This window comes from Podarcis liolepis, assembly GCF_965112155.1.
Source record: "Podarcis liolepis genome assembly, chromosome: 2".
NCBI lineage: Eukaryota > Metazoa > Chordata > Lepidosauria > Squamata > Lacertidae > Podarcis > Podarcis liolepis.
The window spans coordinates 55,691,738-55,709,863 of record NC_139555.1 but is presented as its reverse complement, the minus strand read 5'-3'; the positions used below and the strand labels follow the sequence as shown (position 1 = coordinate 55,709,863).

Here is an 18,126-nt window from a genome sequence, read left to right as displayed (position 1 = left end):
AAGCTTCTGTTGTATGGACAGCTACAAAGGACTTCAATGTGTCAGAAGCACATTTTAATTTAGGCTACATCTTTCCATCATCGGTCTTTTAGAGGAAGCTAAAGTAGTTTAAACCAATCTTATTTTTTGTACTGTTTATCATGTTTTTCTATGCAAGACATTAAATAGCTGTTAAGCAAACACACTTTGCTATGTGCCTTATATGCCAGCTAAAAGGGAAAGCCAGTCTGGGAAGATACCCTGGAAGTACTCTGAGCAAAGCTGCAACTATGGACCTTTACCATTCTACAGGAGCTAAGGGTATGATATAGGTTTCCCCCCATTAAATCCTCAAGCAATTATTCAACGCTGGTAAATCAAAAAAAGCATAAGAGCTATAAGCACCTCAGTACCACAATTGATGCCATCTCTTTTCCAATGTTTGTGTTTCAAACTTTAATTGTGTGGTGGGGAATGATGTAACTGGCTTAATAGTAAGGAATTGGTAATTATGTGCATATTGAAAACATAAGAGTTTTCCCCACTTGGAACATATGGGAGCAGCATACCACTCTGCCCACTCATCCTCAAACAGAACAATTCTTTCTGAACCAATGTGTAATGCTCTTGTAGAAAGGTCCATACAAAAGGATTAATTCAAGCACAGTGCTTATAAAGTTTAATACAGAAAATCTATTTGATATTTATTAAACTTAGTTTCTCCAGTTACAGTTTTGCATTGTACAAAGCATTTTAATGACACAGTAGTTAAAAAGATCTTTACAAATTGAAATGTGATACCCTTTTCTCCAAATATTTAATTGCCATAAATTTGTTTAAAAATACACATTAAACGCATATTTCAGACACTAAACTTTCTATAATCTCAATACCACAAAATACATAGATATACTATACAGATGTGGGGGGGAAATCTAGTTAGTATATAATACTTTGCTCACCATTAACATACGTGAAATGCACATACTGACTTAGAAATCCTAATTTGGAGCCCCAAAGTACCCTTTTGAAATTTCAAATATATTGCAAAGTAAAGGGGGGGATCACAGTTTTGTTTTAAAAGTTTAGTTTTGGTTGAAAACAGATGACTAATACATTGATAAGTAACAAAATGTTTAAGACATGGACATGTCATGTACAAAGCATACAACAGAGAGCCATCCTGCCAATCGTGTTCAGTACCAAGCTGCATGCTCAAGAAGGGATTTTTAAAATATTTTTTAATTGATAAGCCAAAGGTTAAAAACAACTTCCCCCTCCCAACACATTTGCCCCCAAAAGGAAAAGAAAAGCCACCTTTACCAAGTAATTTCAAATATGATAAAGGATCTTTAATAAATATATAAGCACTTTATCCTCCATATACAAAACTTCTTAAAACCATTTAAAAATGGAACCAGATACATATGCCAGCAACTGTGCTTGCAGAGGCTTTTGGCCTGGCTCATGAAGCCAAGTTCTATGTTATTTTAGTGCAACCATCTTGGAATGTTGGCTGCCAATACTGATGTGATCTATGAACTAGGAGAAGGAAAACGTCTGAGCCCAATTTGCCAGCACCAGTTCTGTTCAGTTACATTACCAGAAACAAATGTGTGGTCAATGCATCTACACATGGAATTGGGAAGACAAGCCAAAATTAGATCCACTTTGACAATTAATCTGAGCGGGAAGCAACAAAAGGTCTTCGGCTGAGTTTGCCTAAAGCCTCGATGAATCGGGAGAAGCCATTTTTGTAAAAACACTCGGGTTTCTACAAAAGTCTTGACTCCAGTGAGAATGTTACAATCAACCCATTTCCCATAACTGCTATTTTTAAAATGCCGTAAGCACCCCAGTACCCACCCAAAATAGTGAAACTGATTTCTCATACTCTGTACAGTTAACCTGCATTTTCTAGGTCTTGGGGGAAAGGGGGAGCACACTAGTAAAAGCTTTGGCTACACTCTGTTGAAAGATCTCCAACATTAACTTAGCTACCAAAACCCCAAACTTCCCACAATACTGATTTCCCCTCAATTTAACGCCATTCTGTCCTTGACGCAAATATTTATGAAATATTTGCCATTCTGGACTCTGCCATGTGGTCTGGTTGTTGCTTACTTCTTGTATGGGTAAAATGTATTCAGACTTGATTTGCTCAGGTCCATCGAAACCCCCTTAATAAAAAATACTGCAAAGTTTACAGTGCAGGGAAATGTTACTATATATAGCAAAAGTAGTCTTTCCCGATATTTGCCAGATTTGGCAAGCTTCGTGGTTATCTGCCTACAGCTATGTCTTACTTGCCTTTGGCAATCCCTCCATTATATCCAGACTCCCTACCTGCTGTGGCTGCTTATAACACACACTACAGGGTTTCTCGTGTATAAAATCACAGCAATCAAGCTTCAATAATCTAAAAGAAACTGATAGCACTCCAGCATAATATGCAAAGTTTATCACCATCACCAAAATGAGGATGGCTCAGCACTCAATAAATATATTGATATAGTCAGCTGTACTATAACCTAACACAAGTATAACAAACTTTGGACAGACTTGAGTTCATTCATTTATATATGTATGTAGATATATGTATTAGAAACATGTATATTACAAATTGCATACTGCTGTCAAAGGTCAAGAGCCACTTGCTCTGCTTTACAGCCAAGAGATTTAAATCATATTGAACTGAACACGCTGGGTCATCTTAGTCTGGTACCCTGAATGTTCATTTAAGATACAAAATGAAGTAGCTAAGTGTCAACAAGGTCAGTGTTTCCTAGGCATTTTATTAAGGGGATCTGCCATCAGAATGGATCTATAGTTTGGGGACGTGCTAGTCAGAATCGACTGATGAAGTGAAACGTTTGTAGCTTCTAATGCTACAGTGTCTCACCCACTCACTGCCAGCAGGCTGGTGAAACACCTAAAGAATTCCACTGGTGGATCTCGTGCCACCATTCATGAATTGCTCTCCTATGACCCTGCAACTTTTGAGAGAAAATTCAGAATTACTTGAACACCTGAGCAAGCCTAGTCCGACTATTAAGCAGTTCTAAAAGGCTCATCACTGGGATACACAGCAACATTGATATGTGTAAATACACAACCATAGAACCCCTTATTCCAGAGTTTCCACACAAAGACAACAGCACAATGCCAGTGCTCAAAATATACACATAATGCATCTTAAGGGCAGATGTTAAGCTTGCTTTTGCTCTTTGAGAAGAGAAGGAAAAGCTCATGATGTGTTTGCATTTAACAATTAACTTTGGCAAATTACTCATGCACTTCAGAGACAAAGGAATTCCAAGTTCGATGGCCTTTTGAAATTTTGTCTACTCCTAATTTAACTGGTTGGAAACTGCTAAACAGTTTGCATTCATGAAGGAAAATAACTGCGCATATTTAGGAAATACAAATAATACCTCTGGGAGGCATATATTACAAAAGATAATGCTTGCTAGCTTAGGTATACATTTAAAACTACAGAGGCCTTGCTAAATTATTAAACATACAAATGTCTAGGATTCATCTGAAGAAGCTTCTTTTTAAAAAATCCAATCTGATATAGAGTATTCTACTTCTGAAAACAATGTTTTTTTAAAAAAACGAGAGATTTTCCCACTGGCAGTTATGGTAACTGGGTACAAAACCAAGCCAAATCACCCTGCTGATCACTGCAGCACGACACAGCAAGTGAGCTTGTAATCCAACTCCTGCTAACAGTGTAGAGGCTTCGGTATGATAAGTGTGCCAGGCACTTCTGAATGTTAAGGAAAAACCTACCCATTGGATCTGAGTTAGCATCTGTGCTGTACCTCTTGGGACCAAAGCACATGAAAACGTGCCTGCTTTAAAACTGCTTCACGAGACTGGTACCTCTACACAAGCAGCTCACATGAAATGGACCACAGAAACCATTTCTTTATAAAAAAATAATCTGAAACTCTCTTAGTCTGTGTGCCGGGCACATACACAATAAACTGCTTGCCAAGGAAGCGGTTTAAATAAGGTTCCATACGACAGCAGTTGTATTTGCACTGGCCAAACAGCGACACCAAAAGAATATGTAGCCATTTAATACATCATCACCCATTACTGCTTAACTGAAATTCAGTTTGCCCACAGTAAATCATCCTAGGCTGCATCATTTTCTCAAATATTGTTTGATTTATCATCTTTTCTATGCATGGGTGCGACTTCGTATTTTTCCCTCCACTCTTACAATGCATTCTTGTGGATAAGAGTGCAACAGTAAACAGCATTAATGATTGTGAATACAGAACCAAGGGATAGTTGATTTCATCGGAAACAATTCAAAGTATCAAGGTAAGAGAACCTGTGCATTCCTTGAAGTACAAAACATCCGAACACAAGGCTCCGTTGACTATGCAAGCTATAGTTTAGTGACTATAATTTATGAAGTTTCTCAACGTCCCAAGGACACACTGCAGTACTAATCAATGTAGAATTCTATTCCTTCTTTCAACGTTCGCCATCATTTTGGCACATAGCTATACAGCTAGACATAAATTTAGTGCAATCATTTTCTTGAACATGCACATTTACATCTGGGGTAGGGTTCAGGGACAAGGGCAGGTAAAGCAGCATTCCACAACCCCACACTGAGAGGGGTTCAGAGTTTGACTCTAACGAACAACCAATGTGTGTATTCTCAACAAATGACAGCCACTAGTTATCAGGAAAAGGAAGTGGAATTTTACCAAAGTACTGCAGGAGACCAACTGGATACAGTATACCAGGTCCTATGTGTAAAACCTCTTGTAAACAGTATTCAAAATCTTCGTCTAAAAAGGCATAAGGCACACCAGACATGTTAGGGATGCTAAGCAGTATTCTTTTCGTCAGGCAGGCACCTCCTATGGAAAGGTGCTCTGGTTAGTAACCTTAAAGCAGTCACTTAGAATTCCACGCATGATTTTTGCTGATCACAGTTATTTCCTTGAAAATTAAAGATTCTGTTCCCATCACAAACACTTAACATTAAGGAAGGTGTCATAAAATGGGGTAAAATCAAGGTTTTAAATCAACTGGACGCTAACAGTTTAAAATGTCCCTGTAATCATAGGTCTACTCTCAACCCCATGTTGCCAACTGCGTACACCTAACCATGAGAAACCCAAGGGTGTTTAGTTACTGCTCACATTTTCTGACTTACCACTGGAAATGGACAAGCATCACTTCCATGTAGGAGTGAGTTAGTGGCTTCAGTGTCTAATAAAGACAAGCAAGGAAACAGAGGCTGCACCAAAGCACAAGATTGTCCATTTGAAACCATTTCTGGTCTACACCTGCAGACTGAAGCTCAATTGTGAGACCCACATCACTTTGATATTGCATTAAATGCAACTTCCTGGAAGGTTTTCATATTATTAGTGTTAAGACATGTGTTTTGAAGCTAAGTGTCCATAGAGATAATTTTTTTTTTTACATCTCACTTAAATAAAATGGCTTAATGTATAGAACAACATCCTTGGAACTTAGTACAATAATAAACCTGTGGCTGTCATTTAGGGGTTTAACTGAGATATTCATGAAAATATGTCCCTACACTTTAGAATCTATCAACCCTGACTTTCTCTTACAAGCTCTACCACCACAAGACATTACAGAATAACAAAGCTCACAAAATACTTAAATAAAGTGTCTACATTTTATCTTCACTAAGTACTTGATCAGGTAAAATTTATAGGAAAAATTGCTAAATCTTAAAAAAGCCCAAAAATAGAGCTTTCAAAAACAAATTAAAATAAATATGTTTTAAAACAGATTTGTTAGGCATAATTACTAGAATTCCAATCCAATTGCAGCTCAATGAATCCATCTTACATTAAAACGTTGCAGAGTTTAAACTATTTTTTAAATACCTTAAAAATGGAACAACTGAAAAAGTTCATTAACATGATGGTTGGGAGGTTCTCAAACACATGATGCTGGGAGACACATGAAAGCATTCCTTAATCTCAGTGTCCACTAAGCAATGCATTATGGCAGTCTTCCTTATTTTTTTATGACACAGTGTTGAAAAAAAATCAGAGGCAGCAAGAAAAGTATCTTCTATGCTTTAGATTTCTTCAGTCCAGTTATCACTTGGCATCCAAACGCAACCAATGCAGTCCCTGTCTGGTGTAACGTACTAGGTCTGTCATGACACTTGCATTAAAGATCAGAGGGCCCATCACTTTATCCAGTTCAGCAAAGAATTCTGCAGAAAAGAAGAAGCAACCAGATTGACATACACCTTTATGCAACATATTCCCCAAGATTAAAACGATGGAAAATTCACATTAAAATTGTATTTTTTCTGACTGCAATGCTAAACAAAATAAAAAAGCAAGGAATGGGAACTTTGATTCTCTGAATCTCTTAACTACTCTTGCAGGGATTATGCTCAGTCAGAGAACCTTTCCGGGCTCTGAGCAACTGCTAACTGATTTGTATGTTGGGGCATCTGAATCAGATGTTTATTTAGTGATAGTAGGGTAGAAATCTTTCAAGTACAGATAACTGAAGGTTTGTATAATAAGTGTTCACAGAGTGGGATCTTAGAGTACTTTAGATAGAACAAAGTGCTTAAAGTTTCATATAACATTCAAACAATACACTCTAATATTGATCAATTTTCTCTAAGCCTCAGAACATTTCACATACTTATATAGGGGAAAAATTGGTGTGTGTGTGTGTGTGTGTGCACGCATGCGCGCGCACACACACACACACACCCTTTCAATTGAAGATCTCAGGACAGTTCACAAGATCAAAATACAGGATAAAAGCACAAATAAAATGTTAGAATACAAAACAATAAACCCACCTCCCACAAACATATTTAAAAGGCCATAGAATATTAATCAGCCAAAGGCCTGGTTGAAGCGGAACGTTTTCACCTGGTGTCTAATATATATATAATGAAGGCGCTGATGAAACTCCCCGGGGAGAGCATTCTACGAATGGGGAGCCACTGCATGAGCTGTAACAATGGGGATGGAGCTGTCTCCTAACATCCACTGGCCTTACAGGCTGGTCCTCCAGACAAGTGAGGGTCTGAAGAGGGTTTCAACTGAATGAGCTTGGAAACGCTCTCTGTGATCTGACTGGGTTCCTGCTTGTGGGAGGGTTTACAAGTGTGTTCTACTGAATGAGCTTAAAACCCACTTCTGATCTTTGTGCATCTGAAGAGCAGCTTGCACGCTTGGGGATGAATCCTGACTCTGGCACCAGCCCCCATTTTGCAGCTCAAGTGCTCCAGAAAATGCCTGAGGATGGCTTCTTAGGGGCTCAGTGTTACTGGTTTCAGTTATTTAATTTTCCTCCTCCTTTCCCCCCGGTTTTAAAGTGTATGGGCAAGGGCTGGGGAGAGGCACAGGTCTCTTGAGGTCATGGAATGTACCAACGAAAGTGCAGACATTTTACAGTCTTAAGTGAACCAGTACCAGCAATAATGTAAGTACCGATTTTTAAAAAAACTTTAATTGTCATGGTCTATGTGACTAGACCTGATGGTAGATTAATGCAGCCAAGTCTTACCCTTTTGCTCTCTAGCAAGCTGATCAGCTTGGTCCCAAATTTCAGTGGCATACAGAAAATTGGATGTAACCTGGACATAGCTGGCTGCCATCTGGTGTATCCGTTGTGGAATAGTAACTGAAGACGTGCTCCCTGAAGGGTTGGTTGACCCTGAAGAGTAATTTCCTGAATTTCCCGGAGACAACTTCGGAGAGACTGGAGACGGCATGCTGACTGGTTTGCTAATAATTAAACAGATCACAGACATTTGTTTGCCGCCATCAACATTCAGCCAAAAGAGAAGATATGTGATACTGACAAAAGTTATGTAATATTAAAACTATATTCTGACATTCACTCTATAGGGACAATTAGAACTATTAAAATTGACGTCACCCATTACTTATAGATCTAATTCAGCACATATCACATTGTGCACAGTCCAGGATGCTAGATATGGGATTAACCACCCATATAGCATCTTTTTGCATTCATACACCCTGATGCAGATGGGGCTAAATCTTCCTGGAGGTTTATGTAACACTACATACAAAAAATAATGCCAATATATTATTGCTACTAGATCCAAGTGTGCAAACTCTTATATAAACCATGTAGCACTTCCAGTAAGTGCCACGAGTAATATTAATGTTGTGATAATCTTGTCAGTTAATTATTAGTGCGTTTCCCTCTCAATTTGTGGGAGTACAGTCCTTTGAGAAATGGAACTAAATCATGAAAATCTGCATGTTTTTCTAGAAGAAAAAAAGTCTACCACATTAAAGCCTCAGAATGCAACAGTGCACAGACCCTTAGAAGAAATGAAGGAATATGAGAGAACACAGAAACCACTACTAGATTTCTCATTTTGGTTGTATCCAACAGTGCTGTTCAACTGACTGTAAGGCTTCCATCAGCAAACGGGGTGGGGGGGGGTAGTAATTTTCAGTGTTTCCTCATGCTGCTGCACCAAACCCCAAATCTGCTCCAGAAGCTTGTGTGGCTCTCCAGAGGCGACTATGGAGCACAGAATGGAGGAGTAATTGCTGAAAAATGCTTCCCTCCCTGTTCTGCTGACGGAAGCCTTTCTGAATGGCATCATTGGATACAACCTAGTATTGTGTATTAAAGAAACACTTACCTTCCCATACCAGGTGATGGTGCTTGAGAATTGTTATAGGAATTCTGTTGAGGAAAAACAACCCATTCAATAAATTGTACAATAAAATCTGGAAAATACAGCAGTCACCAAGTATGTTGATGCCAGATGTCGGGGATAATGGGAGTTATTATTCTTCATTCAATTTATTAGTCACCTAATACAAAATGTCTTTCTTACACAATTCATCAAGTTTAACTACATCGCTCCCCCCCCCCCCAAAAAAAACCCATTCCTGCATAGAGAAGCATGATGATCACAATGAATAACCCTTTGGGTTAGGCAATTTCTTTCCAAAGCTACAATGAACATGTTTTTTACCTTTAGATGTTCAGTCAATGTCTTGGAATACTTCAGGGCACTCTCCTTCTTCAGTTTGAAAAGTCTTAAGTATAACAGGGACTGGCATCTAAGACTAGAAAAAGAAATAACACCATCACTTTAATTATTATATATATAATTTTCTTGTTATGAAATTGTGCAAACAAATAAAACACGACATGACTAACCAAAAATCGGTCTGGGGGATGTAAAATACTAAATGTATTATTTTATAGTACATAATAATGAGGTGACTACAGTAAACTAATTATTACTTTGGAATATTGCCAATGGCAGTACAAATAATAACAGCTATGTGATGGGAAATGTACAGTGCACTTCTGTAACATAACCAGGAGTATTAGAACATTTGAATTCAAAGAAGATTAAAGTGATACTAAATCCCAAGTAGAAGTGTGGACTTCTCCTTGACATCTTGAAAAGCTGTTGCCAGTCAAGAACTAACAGCATTAGGCTAGATAGTAAGCTTTGGTTTTTTCCTTATCACAAAATGTATATTACACAGGTATAGTCTGCCTTCAAAGCTATTTAACTGTAATTGCTCAAACTGTACATACCACAGCACTGCTAGCCTTTTGTCTGCTGCAGTAGCATCTGGTGCTGAGTAATTCTTCAGTTTCATAGTGTACCTGCAACCAAAAAATGATGTAAGCAACTGTCACGTCAAAACATTCAGTTCTTATTCACAATTCTTTAATAAAAAATGTGAGGTTTGTGCTTTATCCTTTGTGCCAAAAAATCTGCAGTTAACCCCAAGATGAAAAATACCGAGAGTGGAATATTTTTGTTCAATGTTTTACTAAGGCACTGACACCAGAGCTCCTAATCACCATTTTTATTACAATGCTTGTTGCATGTTCTGTATCACTTACTTGATCAGCTCCACAGTTTCAGAATACATAGGGAACGGGGACTTTGATTCCTGAGCATTTTTCTCTAATGCATTCCCACATTCAATGAATGACACGACGGCATCAAGGTAGTACACAGCTTTCTCAAACCTGTCAGACTAAAGAAATACAAAGCCTTTTGACAATCAACTCATAAAAGTGAGGATTACTATTACAGTGTCAGGCAAAATAGTTGGGGTGGGGGGGAGAGAATCATGCCAACCTAGGACAATAAGCAATGCCTCTAAGTAAACAACAGTTTAGCATTTTCCTTACCAATGCATCAGCATTGTGCTTTAATTTCTTTGCTTCTTGCAAGTAGTGATCTGCTGAGTAAGTCCTGCAACATAAAATGAAAACCTATGAGACTGATAAAATCAGAGCAGTCTTACCCTTTGGTGCATTTCCCATTTATGGAGGGTTATCTAGGAGCTCTAAGCTGCTCTAGCAGCATGCAGGATACAGTGTGAGAAGCCTTAATTTCCTGGCCTGACAATGCTCACAACACACCCCTCCTGCACTGGCACAATGCATTGCATCCACACAGTGGCAGTTTGGCTTACAATGTGTTCTCACTGTACTGGAGGCAAAGGAATGACGTTTGGTTTGGTACTGGTTTGGGTCTGTGTTACTAGCTTTGCACAGCAGACATGTAGTACTGGCCTTCAATTCCACAAGAAAACATGTTTGGACTGGTGGGCATGGTTTAAGGGAAATGGCTTTGTGGGTCTTCTGGCAGGCCAAGATTGGGCTGCAGGCTGGTGGTCCCAGCCCCTGATCCCAGCCCCTGATGCAGAAGCTCTCCAGGGTTTCAGGCAGGAATCTTTCGCAGCCCTCCCTGAAGGAAATGTCTGGGATTCAACCTGGGACCCGTCTCATGCAAAGCATATGCTGTGCCCCTTCTCAGGAGAACAGTGTCTTTTTGGGAGGAGAGGGGAACTAATTCAGCTCAGAGAAGATCTGCAGGTTTGCAGAAATAGACGGCATCATGCTGCATTTCACTCCTGGCAGCTGTAACTCCTTGCAACAGATGAGCGCAAAGGTACCCAAACTATCATGTCAGAAAGACAGAGCAAAAAGACTAAAATGGACGACACACAGATGTCAGTATAAATATTCATCACACATTCTTGGTAACATAGAGACCAACTGCCTGACTTCTATCTGTTCTCACCTGTCATCAAACACTAGCTTTGCTCTCCGGGACTTCGAGTTATCTGTAGTCATGGTGGAGGCAGAAGGGCAGTTTGAAGAATTATTTAAAAGCTTCTCCTTGAAAGAAGACAGACCACAATTAGTTAAAACACTGATTTTTGGCGAACAAATATTCACTGCTTGTGCTTCACTTGCTGAGCTCAGGCTGGCTAAATGCAATCCAGATGTGTAGCATCATTCATGTTTACCACATATACAGCTTGACCGACACAGATGTTGCCATATGGACTCCAACAGATTCAAAACACAACAGGGGCACATTTCAATTAGGAACCCAATTGTTATTGTTTGCATATAATTAATTAATACAACCTATTAGGCATTTTCTAATGCTCACAGCTATACAGCTTTGTTAGGTCTCTTTCTCAGTGCTGTTCCAACCTATGCTGCAGTAGAACTATGCAGGAAGGGTCAAATTACAGTCAGATGCCTGAGCAACGGCTGAATATTGCCATTATGTAACAGTGCAGCATACAACCAAAGATATTTTACTTTCCAGACGAAGTGCAATACTTTTTTCCAAAGAAAGCCACAAGTTCCAGTGTGGCCAAAGTTCTGAAATCTAATAACTACAGCGAGCTTTTCAGATGCCCACCATTCTTATCACTGCTCCCACGTCCCCAACAGTTCTCCGTAATCACGGTTATGTCTCGCTCCTTCTTCCAACCCTCCAACAGCTGTTTCCCCTATTGAACTTGAACTTAAAATACATCACAGTAAGGCAGAGGTGCAATGGGCCAACCCCGCTCCTAGGGCTTTTAGCACCTCTCTGTTCCTCCCGTACTTTTGTGCTTGTGAGTAGAGGCGGCAGCAGAAAAGCAGTCTTTCTAGCTGTCAATCTGCCCGGGAAGGGAGGGGCCCATCTGGGAGGCTGGGGGTGTCAAGGGCTTTGAGGGCGCTGACCTGTCCCACCCTGTCAGGATTAAAGAGCCACAAGCAGCCAGCGGGGTGGGTCCTAAAGCTCACCAACAGCGAGAGACTCTGGAGGGAAGTGGAAGCAAAAAGAAGGAAACCCAGCAGAACAAACAACTGTGTGTGCTTGTAGGCACAGAGAGAGGGAAAAGGAAGGGGGGGAATGGGCTGATTGGCTGCTGGGAGAAGCAGCGGAGAGAGAGCTTGTAAGTGAGGAATGTAGAGAAAAATAGCTAGAGGCACAGAAAGGTATGGAGTTGGGGTGCGAAAGCACGCAAATTGAAAGGTTACAAGGAATGAAACCGAGAGAGAGAAACCTTGTGTGTGCACTTGAACCTGCGAGTCTGTGTGAAGGCACGGGGAAAATGAGAGTTAGGTGTAAAAGGAAGGGAAGGAGCTTCATACAACACAAGTTTAACTGGCTTGTACTTCCTCCATGAGAGGGGGAAAACCAAGGCAGGGAGTTTACAAAGGATCTCTAGTGTTAATTACGCCAATGGCAGCTGATAAACCAAGGAAACAGAGAAGCATGATGACGGAAAAAAGAAAACCCTCTAGCCTGAGACTCCTAAGAGTTCACCTAGAACCGGGTTCACAGGGGATATGGGGAGCAAGAAGCGTCACACTGCCCTTTTAACATCTGAAGGGAGTCAACAGTCTTCTTTCTATTCAACTTTAGTTTTTCTTTCAATCATCATATGTATGTTAAATCTGTTTACAAAACAGATAAACCAAATTCTGCTTCAATAATGAAACTCAGCCAACTAGGCTAATGCATTAATAGAACACATCAATACTACCCTAGCAGGAGAATTATTAAAACCCAGCAGAACTATGAGGGGATACTAATTAGCCTAATTTTAAATTGGTCCAGACATGACTCAGTGTACGCTTAAAAGAAGGGTGCCAAAAAATCTATTAAAAACCAACTCCTGCCACATACACAAGCTCTTTGGAATTTCCCCCGTGAAGGCACTGTTTAGTCCAACTCTACTTGGCTCAAAAAATCAAGACTTTTGCAGCTACATTCCTTGGTGAAGTATTTAGCCACTTGTTTACTTTCTAAGGTCCTCCCATTGTCCTAGTTTCTACAACGCTCCAGTTTTGCCTGAGGCATAAGCAAATTTACTTTCACTTACTAGTTTATCTACTACAGTGGTACCTTGCAAGACGAATGCCTCGCAAGACGAAAAACTCGCAAGACGAAAGAGTTTTTCATTTTTTGAGTTGCTTCGCAAGACGAATTTCCCTATGGGCTTGCAAGTTTGTTTCCTTTTTCTTGGGTTTGCGAAGGTAGGAGCTGTGCTGCCATTCCTATGGGAAACCGTGCTTCGCAAGATGAAAAATTCGCAAGACGAAAAAACTCGCAGAATGAATTAATTTCGTCTTGCGAGGCACCACTGTACTATGTTCCTATTAAGGAAACACTGACCACTGATGAACAGAAAACCTCTAATTCAGAGTAACATTTGCAGTCTAGGAACTACCAGCAGGCAACATACCAACTTCGTTGTCAACTTAAAGGTGTGCTCATGTCCACAAAGGTTTCTCTAACACAGGGTGGTACAACTTTTCATATCAAGTTTACTTCAGCATACAATCCACGGGCTGCATACTGCCTTGTCACGTAGGGTGGGGGGAAACAAGACCAAAATCTGATCCCCCTGCCCAACCAGCCCTTGTGCAGCCTTCCCAAATCCCAGTAAAAGGGCGCTGCACTTTAGGAAGGAGGTGTGAGGCTTTGACAGGGTCCTAGAGTCCTCATACCTCCTTCCCAAAGCTGAGAAAGCACTAACTAGGATTTGGAAAGGAGATGAGAAGACTCTAAGGACCCTGTGCTCGCTTCGGCAGCACATATACTAAAAAAGAGAAGACTCTAAGGACCCTGTCAGAGCCCTCACACCTTCTCCTTTGGAGGGGACATCAAATGTTGCCTGGGGAACACCAAAAGGCATTGCAGGTCATATACACCCCTGGGCCATGCATTGGACCACCCTGCACTAACAGGTATCTTATAAACCCCAAGCTGTCGTGTCTCAATTAGAGAACTCAAAAGCTGTGAAATTCTAGCCTTACCCAGACAAAACAGTCAAATACTCCTACAATGTCTGAGTGGAAAACAAGCCTCTCCCTCTGACGTCTAAAAGCATAAAGCATGAATGTCTGCAAAGAGGAACAGCTGTACTAACAAAGGCATCCATGCAACCTGAAATTCTACTGGTTCCAGATTACATGGATGCCTTTGCTGGTACAAGACTACACAGGAAGGTTAACTCTTGCAAACGTTTGTGATGTAGGCATGGACAAGAGGGCAGGCCAAGCTAACGTGTGTATGTCAGGTCAGTCAATGCAGCCCTGCTCCCATTTTTTGTTCAACATGTAAGGGTTTCTTCTGAAGAGGGCTTATATGCTTGGTTTTACAAAAAGTGCAAACGAAAGGTTATGGACAAGGGGAAACTATGATGGAAGTATAATCTTTTTACCTTTGCTTCCTTGGTATTACTTGAGGCCTTCCCTTCAGTCTTCTTTTGTTTAGAAGAGCTACCTTTGCTGCTGCTACTCTCCTTGTTATTGTTACTGCTCGATTTCAAGGAAGACGACTGACTGACAGTTCTCTTCCGAGACCCATGCTCTTGCTTGGAATCTTTCTGGGTGGCTGGGGTTGTGGCTGGAGACGGAAGAAGATCCTTCTCCTTAACAGCACTCTGCTTTGATGATCTGCCCCATAAAGGAAAAAAATATTAACCAGTGCAAGTTACTGCCACCATGAACCTATGCAAACCTATTCCATGGTTCAAGTACCACTAGCAAAAATATCTCATGTAAGAATGAAGAAAATATGGCAGCTCTAAAAGTACAACATTAAACAGAAAAACCCACCAATCAGGAATAGGAGCTTGTGACACCCCTGTCCCCAGATGTTGTTTGATGCAAATGGTTAGAGATGATGGGGGTTGTAGTGCAGCAACATTTGGAGGGCTACAGATGCCCCCTCCCACTCTACAGCAATGGTGGTCAACCAGTGGCCCATGGCCATTTTGGGACCGGTGCCCAAAGCATTCTCAAAATTCAAATATGCCCACTGTTTTACCCCGATCTAAAAAGGTAGAGATAACGAGCTATGATCCAAAAGGTGCCCACTTACCAAAAAAATGGAGCTCTTATAAGCTGTCTCTTCAGAATGGACAAATTGCAATTTAAACTACCAAATGTTATATGTGTGGTGGGGCATTTGACATGGCAGCTTTTTTGTAAGAAATACTTGCTAAAAGCAGGTATACATTTCCCCCCTAATTTTACCTTTGAACAAGTGCTGTGTCAACCCAAAATTGAGATTTCTTTTAAAGAAAGCAATCTGACAATTCTGCAGGGGTAACTGATCAAACAAAAACTGGAACTTTGTGTGCAAATGGATCACTTTTAAAACTGTGTGCTCTGAGCAAACTTCTGCTTCATGCATTTCGGATCTTACATAGTGTAAACAGGCACTCACTCTCTGTTACTGGAAGTTTTGTGCGCTGAAGGAGCCTTTTCTTCTAGTTTGGTTTTCTTGCTTTCAACGCCTCGGCTTTCCTCTGCATTCTATAATGAAACAACCACAAAGTTTGATGATCTCACATTAAATAAGTGCAGCTATGTTTCACAGACCACCACAATGATTTAACAAGCCACTTACAGGATTAAGATAATAATACAGCAAGTAATAAAAACATTCCCTGCAGGAACAGTACAAGATAATGTCAATAAACCTTACTGACAAAATGAACATAAGGCTGAAGTATTGTAGATGTCATACTCCTGCAATACAAGGAGATCTAAGTGTGGCTTTAATAGCTTCATGCATGCAAAAATGTGACAGCTCAGTTTACTCCCACTATAGACTGTCAAAACAGCAACTGGTCTTGTCATGCTGACACAAGAGTCTCTATACTGGATCTCACCAGCGAAAATTTATTCCTATTGACTATGCTAAGAAATGTACAATTTAAAGGCTCACTTTAATATTTAGCAAAATACACATTTACTATTTGTAAACTGCTCCTTGTAAATGCACGTTAAATCTTTCATAGCAGAAAAAATGAAACATTAAATTACTTTTTAAGGGTGTTCATTAATATGGTAAAAATATAAATGAAATAATATAAATGCGCTAGGTACTGTGCCCCTGCTCACTCCACTTACCAAGCCCCTGTCATTCCCCTCCCATTAAGACCCTAGAGCTTCCCCTTCCCCTCTATTTTGCAGAACCTTTCATTTCCTTGCTTTAACCCGTGCCTATGCTTCCTATTAGCTCCTTTTTGCCACCCCATTTTCACATTCACTCCTTTTTTCCCTTTACTCTTCCCACTTTTTCAGCTCCCTCTTGAACACAGATCACTCAATTTCCATGCCTTCTTCTCTCTCCTATTCTGCAGCTCCCTTGGAGCACACATCCCATAATGATACATGCTACTGCATCTTTTAGATTAACAGAATCATAAGGAACTAGCCTGTCAGCTTGTTTAGTGAGGGAAAGTTAAATTCAGCTGAAGGATGTTGTCCAAATATTACTATATTGAATATGGAACTTCAATAAGGCAACATGTGGTACCAAGAGTGAAATGCTTTGTGGGAAGGTACTGTGGAATACTTGAGGGATCTATATCACATGAGGCAGCTAAGGAATGGAAGAGGAAGAAGGTTAAAGCAGCCATTCTTCCCCCCTCATTGCTTCTCTCTTCTCGCTGTACTCAAACAACGGCAGAAATTTAAAGTAAAGCAGGAAAAGAGGGACACTGAAACGAAGTTTTAAACAACATCAGAGGTTTAAGTAAATCAGGAAGAAGGGCACACTGAGGTGTTTAAAAAAACCCCAACCCCTAATAGTTTTAACATGGAGAAATAGCAGATAAGGAAAAGAGAGAAGAAAACACCAAAAAGTTAATACAACAGAACCTTTCCTAGTTTCATTTTCACTGTACTCAAAACGTTTCAACCTGCCACTTTCCCATCTTAGTGTTACTCCCTGTTCACTCTACTCAAATCTCTGCCACTGTTTAAAATCACCACTTTCCCCCCTCAGTTTGGTTCCATCTCTGCTTTACTCAAACCTCTGCTGTTGTTAAAGCTTCCATTTTCCTGTGTGTCCATCTTCTACTTTCTTTTTTGCTCCTTTCCTCTATCCTGATTTCATGCAAATCCAGGATAGTGATTTCATGCAAATCGTCCCATGGAGGTTATTATTTGACTTCATGCAAATAAAGGGTTGTGATGCAGCACTACAAGTCTTCCAATATATATAATATATATAGATTTCAAGTCTGGCATGCAAAATTGGAAAATAAGCCAGATTATGCATGGGCTGGTTTAAAGTTGGCTTTTGAATCCTGTTTATTTGGATGCTATTAACCATGGCTCTCAGTTCACATATAACTGAAAACTATGATTAACTGCTTGTCTGAAGGAAAAAGTCAAGAGGCAACAAAAGAGAGAAATTGTCAATGCACCAAGGTCATACATGTCCTGATTTATTAACCCAGGATTTGGTCATGCAAACACAGCCACCGTAAGAGGGATGTGCCTGCTAATTTGCTATCTGACCTAACTTGCCCCAATGGCTCTTAATTGATTTAAATTACTCTTAAGATCTCTGCTGTTTGCTGTTCATGAAACTTGTAGGAGATTGGTGGAACCTCTGGTAATTCCCAGTCACCTCCGAGCATAGGCAATAAAAGCTGAGTACTCCTGAAGGCAAAGGGAACGCTAGCCAAGAATTGGTCCAATGTGAGTTGAAGGCTCTGGAAACACTGGCGAAGACAGAATACAGGGAGACGGGAGAAAGAATAGTTTCTGGGAACACTGCAACATGTATGTTCTGTTTTGTAACCACCACCATGAAAAAGTGGAGGGTATCTGGTGGGCCAGTGAAAAAAGGCTTGGCAGGATGGTTATGTGACACTAGTTCTAGTCCCCCTTCCCTACTTTAAAAATCACTGTTGTCTGAATTACTTTTGTCTGCAACAAATTATTAAGGTGTAGAGATATAGGAAGATGGCCACAACATAAAGTATTGGGAGATAGCGGCAATCCCTTTGGGGCTGAGCTTGATGATTT

At 40.2% G+C, this 18,126-nt stretch overlaps 1 protein-coding gene across 3 annotated transcripts in view; it reads right to left on the bottom strand.

Moving 5' to 3' along the window:
- Window positions 1-634: 634 nt before the first annotated feature.
- AFF4 (ALF transcription elongation factor 4) overlaps window positions 635-18,126 on the bottom strand; it is a 53,658-nt gene continuing 36,166 nt past the window's right edge. For all 3 annotated transcript variants that reach the window (XM_083487851.1, XM_083487852.1, XM_083487850.1), the window contains 10 exons: window positions 15,527-15,615; window positions 14,517-14,751; window positions 11,081-11,178; window positions 10,183-10,246; window positions 9,889-10,025; window positions 9,574-9,645; window positions 8,996-9,089; window positions 8,657-8,700; window positions 7,537-7,757; window positions 635-6,214 (listed from right to left, as the gene is read on the bottom strand). In XM_083487851.1, the coding sequence (XP_083343977.1) occupies window positions 6,096-6,214; window positions 7,537-7,757; window positions 8,657-8,700; window positions 8,996-9,089; window positions 9,574-9,645; window positions 9,889-10,025; window positions 10,183-10,246; window positions 11,081-11,178; window positions 14,517-14,751; window positions 15,527-15,615 (1,173 nt within the window). In that variant the 3' untranslated portion in view covers window positions 635-6,095. The remainder of the gene's footprint in view (window positions 6,215-7,536; window positions 7,758-8,656; window positions 8,701-8,995; window positions 9,090-9,573; window positions 9,646-9,888; window positions 10,026-10,182; window positions 10,247-11,080; window positions 11,179-14,516; window positions 14,752-15,526; window positions 15,616-18,126) is intronic.